The 7,116-nt window shown below is 34.0% G+C and overlaps 1 protein-coding gene across 2 annotated transcripts in view; it reads right to left on the bottom strand.

Moving 5' to 3' along the window:
• Nucleotides 1–1,209: 1,209 nt before the first annotated feature.
• DPP8 (dipeptidyl peptidase 8) overlaps nt 1,210–7,116 on the bottom strand; it is a 78,447-nt gene continuing 72,540 nt past the window's right edge. Inside the window, exons 16-20 of one of the 2 annotated variants that reach the window (XM_044665343.1) lie at nt 6,190–6,336; nt 4,891–5,043; nt 3,728–3,870; nt 2,835–2,946; nt 1,210–1,866 (exon numbers count right to left, since the gene is read on the bottom strand). In XM_044665343.1, the coding sequence (XP_044521278.1) occupies nt 1,744–1,866; nt 2,835–2,946; nt 3,728–3,870; nt 4,891–5,043; nt 6,190–6,336 (678 nt within the window). In that variant the 3' untranslated portion in view covers nt 1,210–1,743. The remainder of the gene's footprint in view (nt 1,867–2,834; nt 2,947–3,727; nt 3,871–4,890; nt 5,044–6,189; nt 6,337–7,116) is intronic. The other variant, XM_044665344.1, reaches the window with a different exon arrangement.

The raw sequence follows: 7,116 nt of genomic DNA, 5'->3' as shown, positions 1-7,116 counted from the left end.
GTCATAAAATGAAAACTGCCATAAAGATAATATCTTGTTAGTGACAAGTATATGCTTTCTAACAAAATCTACAGTCAGTATGTGATAAGCAAAATAAATTTGTGTTCTTTCTAGGGACTCCTGTTCGTTAAAACAGCAAGTTTCTTTCCAAAGAAACATTAGTGTTTGTGATTAGCAGGGCTGGGTAGTTTTTTAAAGTTAAGTCTTCCTTCTTTTTAAAGTTAAGTCTTCCTTCTTGCTAAACTCTTACCCAGGTCTCCTAGCATTAGGAAAATTCTGCCCTTCTACCCCAACACTCCAATGGGAACCCAGTCAGTACCTGAAAGCATATGAAAACCTCGAACATTCAAATGTTAGGGGTAAACCAGAATAATTTCATTATCAGAGTTTATTTTAGGGAAACTTAAAATAGTAAACTATATACAATTTTTAAACAATGAAGAAGAGAATAATGCATGACTTGGGGGAGGGGGTCAACTTATGATAAAGAAATCTGCTGGGAATTTTAATTTCTACTTTAAGCTTGCAATTTCCAAATAGCTCTTTGTGCTCATCAAACCATTTAAAAAGGAGGGAATGTAAATGTTTTTTTTTAAAATTAAAAATAATTTCCTGAATACCATCACAATTCAGGGCTATGCTGGCTTGGGAGTGATTTTTTACTTTGTTTTTTTTTTTAGTTAATATTCTAAGAGTTAAAAATTCATTTCCCAAATCTTTTTCATGACTTTTTCCAGTCAGGTGGCACTTACATTTTGGGCATAAAAAGATCCTTATCCCTACACCCACCATTTCCCTTCCATCCTCCTCCCTTCTCCCTTTGTCTCTGTAAAATCTAGAACATTTCGATATAAGGAAATGATATATGGAAAATTGGGTATCAATGTATTTTCTGAAGAAAAAACTTAATATATACTTTTCTTTTCCTAAAGGAAAAAATAGCTTGCAAATATTTAAGTTATAGCCATTCAATTTAAAACTAATTTGTCTGTAATTATTAATACCATAAAATTAGCTAAAACCATGCTACAATACAGTTACTCTCTTTTATGTGAAAGTAAATCAGGAAAAACTCATCTTGTCATATCATCAAAGAAAAATTAGTATTTTTTTTACCAGACACAGCTGAAATTCACTGAAAAAATGGAAAGAACTTGTATGAACCAAAATGAGTATCTTTAGGAGTTCACTAGGAATTATTTCTTAAAATCATTAACAATTGGTTAAGTCATAGGTTTAATAGTGATTAGTTCTTAACATGCTGGACACACCCCAAGCGATGAAACATAAACTATTCAATTACATTTAAGTGCTATCAAATTTGTAATTAGCCAGAGATTCTGGAATTATAGCGAACCAATCACCTAATATTACCATAATATAACAAACTCGGAAATATACTGTAAAAATACACCAATTAAATCCATGAGGCTTACAATGCTTTTAAAAGGTGGAAATATGATGGTGTTGATATGTGCTGCAAATATTTTAACTTCTCTCAGTAATTTTCATGGTATTGCTGTGTCCCATGGAAATTTACATCGTTCAGTTCTTTATGTGTGTTAAGGTATGAGGTTGCTATTCATGTACTGTAGATTCCTGTATGGCACCAAATATACTTTCAGAAGTGGATGTTACATAGCAGGCACCAAAATGTGATGATCAGTTTTCTATGTTTTCTACAGATTAAACCTCCTCATTTGGTTAAGCAGCCAGTGTACCAGAGTTCCACAAAAGTCACAATTATATCACTTTCAAAGCAGCAATTCGTGATCCAAGATTTTCTTGAAGGTAGTGCAAAAGATGCAGTTCATAATGTTCTCCAGATTCAGGGACTCTTATGCTGTGTCTCTCCTGAGGATAGATCTAAAAATAAAAATTAATATCACAAAACACAAAGGACAAGCAGTTAATAACTATAAATCTCTTTCAAAATCTCCCCAACAGATGTCTAACAAGATTAACAACATACAAGAAGAATAGCCTTACAGAGAGGTTACAGACATGTACACATATACACACAGTCATTAGAGGTCCATAAAAAAGCTTTTCATGTCCATTTTTCTGACATATCTCCTCTTCTTCTAACTTCCTTTATTATTGAGTTAAGAGAAAAAAAAACGCCTATTCATCTACAGCCAAACAATGACTCCTTCAAAATAGCAAATGCCCATGACAATTCAACAAATGGAGTAAAAAAGTATATCTTGTCCAGGGCATGTGCTAATATGTGTAAGTAATAGAATGAGGATATGTATGAATGAAACCTATTCCTCTCACTGCCCAGAAGTGGATTTAAAATAATGAAAGCATGTTTATTTGAGGAGAGATAACTTTCTGACTTCTGGACTACATGAATCAATGCTAATTGTGAAATAAGGAGAAAGAACTAAAAGATTGTGACATCAAAAGAGTTTGCCCTTCTAACCAAGAAATCAAGTATTATTTCCTCAATATATTAAGAGAGAAAAAGAATAGTAAATTGACTTCCTATTGCCACTTCTGTGTTTTATAAAGATTGAAACTGAGTATGAAAACACTGAGCTGTATAATTAGACGGTCCAGTTTCTTAGTACAGCCTTAACTAAGTTTCCATTTTTGTATAATTGGAGGCATTTAACTATGTCTTATCCTTTTGGTTCTCATAAATAGTAGGAGGCCAAAGCTAAAAACCTAACCTAAACTTTGGTTTATCAGAATGCAAGGAAACATAATTTACTTTTCATATCATATCTTCTTTTAAAATCTTAATGCAGTACAGAATTTTTAACTAAGAAAATTGACAATCATTACATTATCACATTTTAATTTTTAGATGGTGCAAGGGAACTTACCTGTAAATCATATGGTTTTCCAGCCCTTACTAAAAAACTCAGTAATATACTGGTGTGTGCAAAGTGAACATTTTCATCCAAGAACCCATGCAATAGTAGTAAACGATTGGGTCTGGAAAAAGCAAAACAAAGTATTAGGTGATATGCTGGAATACTTAAGGGAGTCACAATTAAATATATAGCTCTGTTTAATTATTACCAACTTCCCCATGTATCACGATCAATTTAACTTCAAATTTTCACTATGGTCACTTACTTTCTCATTTTAGGGAAATATAAAACAACATAAAATAAAAAGAAGGTGGCTCTCCCCAATTTCCTTAAGAGAAACTGGCTACAAAATAAGACATATCATCAATCATGCCCTTTTCTAGGAAACAGGCAGTTATGCAGTATTGCATAAAAATCTCTTAACATACTTCTTCCCCCCTCTTTAATAGAATGAGGGCTTTAATTACTTTAATTATAACTAGAAGAAAAGAAATTATAATGAACAGGATTATAATTATACAAATTATTATTCAAGTAAGTAAAGCAAGTGAAAGCAACCATTGTAGTACTCTATAAAACCACTTTGTCAATACTGACCCTTTAGGGAGCAGCTGGGTAGCTCAGAGGATTGAGAAACAGGCCTAGAGATGGGAGGTCCTGGGTTCAAATCTGGCCTCAGACACTTCCCAGCTGTGTGACCCTGGGCAAGTCACCCCATTGCCTAGCCCTTACCATTCTGCCTTGGAACCAATACATAGTATTGATTCTAAGGTGGAAGGTAAGTATTTTTTTTTTAAATATTGACATTTAGGACTAGTGTTTCCATCAAATTATTAAAAACTGCCTTTAAAATAAAAACTTAATTTTTTAACTTTACTTCAAAATTTGAAAACTAAACTTACTCAGAAGGGAACTTCTCTGCTTGCATGGCCACAGATCCTAGGTAATAGCCCTGTTCATTCTGGTCAGGGTGACCCATATAACGTTCTGTATATCCCGTATCATAGAAAATCCACAGAGTAACTGGAGCTCCAGCAATTGCAACCTGTAGCAACCAACAATCACAATTAAATGTGGGTGAGGAAAGGGCTAACAGTGAATACTTGCAACTGCATGTATATAGGCTAAAACTATTCTTGTGCTGTCTATAATGATTCTTAATTCTAGTCATCTTGGCCACTCACATTGTAAAAGTTATTTCAAGCCATGGGCAGGCAGTTAATTTCACTATTTTCCAGGCACACACTGAATTCTTCTCTTGGATCAACAATTTTATAAATGCATACTCATTAGACAAAAGGATGTCTGAGAAAGAAACTATGGATGGTTTAATGCAATCCATCTCTACTACTGGAAAAATTAAGAGTGTATATACTGAATGTGTTTTGGTTATATCAGCTTGCTGTATGGAGTGCAGCACTGCCAAGTGAAAGAAAATTTGGAGTCAGGGAAAATGAGCTGAAATCCCAGCTCTACTGCTTAACAGTAGTGAGATCTTGGGCAGATTGCTTTCACTTCCAAGAATCTTACAATTATTTAACAAAGAAAATTCCTATTGGCTCTGCTGGTTTAAAACAATAAAAGGCTATCTTTAATTATTAAATCATTTCATTTTAGGGCTGTCATATAAACTTTCATATTTAAATATGCTGTTGACCTAGTCCACAGGTAGGAGTCAGTGAAAATTATGCTAGCCTTTTGAATTTATATTTATGGTTGAAATAAAATATTCTGGGGTTGTTAATTATATCATTATACATGAGATCTGACTTCTATAGGTAAAGCTATTTTTAAAAATTGATTGTGACTAAATTTTTTAAGCCTTTGTGGTCAAAATTTTCTAATGATAATAATTGGTTGTTAAAAGGTGACAAATCTTACATGTCTATGTGCTTCACAGAAAGTTAGCATACATAAACTTCTGATATTTTACAGCTTTCTTGAGTCTAAAGCAAACGAAACAAGGTGTTTCATTTAAAAGAATCTTGCCTTATGGTCTACCTCTAAGCCATAAAGATATTTCAATTTATGTCTCAAAAATAAGTGTACTGAAATTCACACATACCCTGAAGATATCTGACCTCTGCATTAATGCCATCAAAGAGAGGTATCCTCCATAGGACCAGCCATGGATGCCCACACGATCTAAATCAATAAAATCATACTGAGATGCTAGGTACTGAAGTCCTTCCACCTGGTCTTCAATTTCTATTTGACCCTGAAAGAAAAGGAGTGCATTTCATTGTTACCACTTAACTAGAAGAATTATTATAAGACTGCTTATTGAAATCTATCAGTTTTTAAAATGGAATTGCAAATCATTGTATTATTATTAGTCTCCTCAACTATAAAATGAAGATATCATGCTAGATGACATCTAAAGTCTATTCTAGCTCTTAAATTCTGTGATCAGCTGGGAGAAGGCAATAATATCAATTAGAAAAGCTTCTTTATATGTGGCAATACAACAACTTCCTTCAAGTAAACTCTACTAGTATTTAATTACCCTTATACTTTTCTCGTCACAACTATCTGATTTTCTCTTTCTCTGTCCTCTATCAAGATGGAGATCAATTGGTCAATGTCCTCCTTGTGACAAGCCTCCATATACTCAAAGATAGGAAGTAAATTACCCTTTAGGCTTCTTCTCTAGGTTACATATCTCTTTTATTATAAAGAGTAAGAAGAGGGAGTCACAATTGAGGCACTGCCTTGCTATTTCTATAATCTCTATCCCTCTCATTAAACATAATACTTCCAAAGATAAGTGGTATGCCAGGATATAAAATTTCTTTTTTTAAGCCAGAAAAAAGTCTTACATGAGAGTACAACATAAGGTCAAAGAATTGACCTTAGGAGAAAGTCACCATGTCCTACTCAGCATGTTGAATACACTGGCAAATATGGTAACTGTCTTACTGTGCAAAAGGAACATCAGTTTCTCGTTTCCCAAATGCAGCAGGCATAACATGGAAGCATCTCTAAAAGATAGCATTTTAAGCTTCCTGTAGAGAGAAAAAAGCTTGTCACAAGGAGACAACGACCAGCTGGTCTCCCTCCCTCTTTGCAGTGGACAGAACAAAGCTAAAATACTACACTTGGTAGTGTGTAGGAAGCTACAAACTCACAATCTTACCTTCAATCTTAAACTCTGAAAGTCACAAGTCAGGGATATTTCTACAAACTAGGTTAAGCAGTTCTATCTCATATTTCTGAGGTTTCAAACAAGAAGAAATGAATTAATATGCTGAATTGATCACCAGATTCCTACTTTCTCTCCCTTTCATTCTCAGGGTTTTACACCAAACAATGCCACAGAATGCATCAAGATGTTTAATAGGTAAATGTTTTCTTGCACACACACCATTTTATATTTGAAGGCACCTTCAAATTTAAGCCCTCGATGACAGGATCCCCTGTTGTCGATAACCACAACTACATAACCAAGAGATGCCAAGGTATTCAAGCGGAAATATTTGACTCCTTTAAATCGATTATTCACCAGCTGCACCTTAGAAAGAAATATGATATTAGTCAAATTCTGTAAGATAATTTATATATAAAAGAATGAAGCAAGTATGATTGTTCAAGCAATTAAATTGCTCAAACTGATATTATTTTACCATGTTATTAAGTACTTTTTAAGAGTAAATTAAAAATAAAGACAAAAACTATCAGGTGGGGGAAGAATCTCTGAATTAAATGTCTCTGATAAAAGGATAAAAGTTTGATATCCAAGATATATATGGAATTACCATAAATATATGTTCAAAAAATTTGTTCTCAAACACTTCCTACCTGTGTGACCCTGGGCAAGTCACTTAACCCCAGTTGCCTAGCTCTTACCATTCTTCTGCCTTGGAACAGATACTTGATATCAATTCTAAAATAGAATGTAAGGATTTTTTAAAAATGAATGCTGGTTTGCTCTTTGTGGTGGCAAAAAAATTTGGAAAATGAGGGGATGCCCTTCAATCAGGGAATGGCTGAACAAACTGTGTTATCTGTTGGTGATGGAAATACTATTGTGCTATAAGGAATAACGAACTGGATGAATTCCATGTAAACTGAAACGACCTCCAGGAATTGGTGCAGAGTGAAAGGAGCAGAACCAGGAGAACCTTATACACAGGGATGGATACACTGTGGCACAACCAAATGTAATGGACTTCTCTACTAATAGCAATGTAATGATCCAGAATAATTCTGAGGGACTTATGAGAAAGAATGCTATTCACATCCAGAGAAAGAACTGTGGGAGTAGAAACACAGAAGAAAAACAACTGCTTGA

The sequence above is a fragment of the Gracilinanus agilis genome, chromosome 2 (assembly GCF_016433145.1).
Source record: "Gracilinanus agilis isolate LMUSP501 chromosome 2, AgileGrace, whole genome shotgun sequence".
NCBI lineage: Eukaryota > Metazoa > Chordata > Mammalia > Didelphimorphia > Didelphidae > Gracilinanus > Gracilinanus agilis.
The sequence above is the reverse complement of the archived record's forward strand: the minus strand, read 5'-3'. Positions and strand labels throughout refer to the sequence as shown.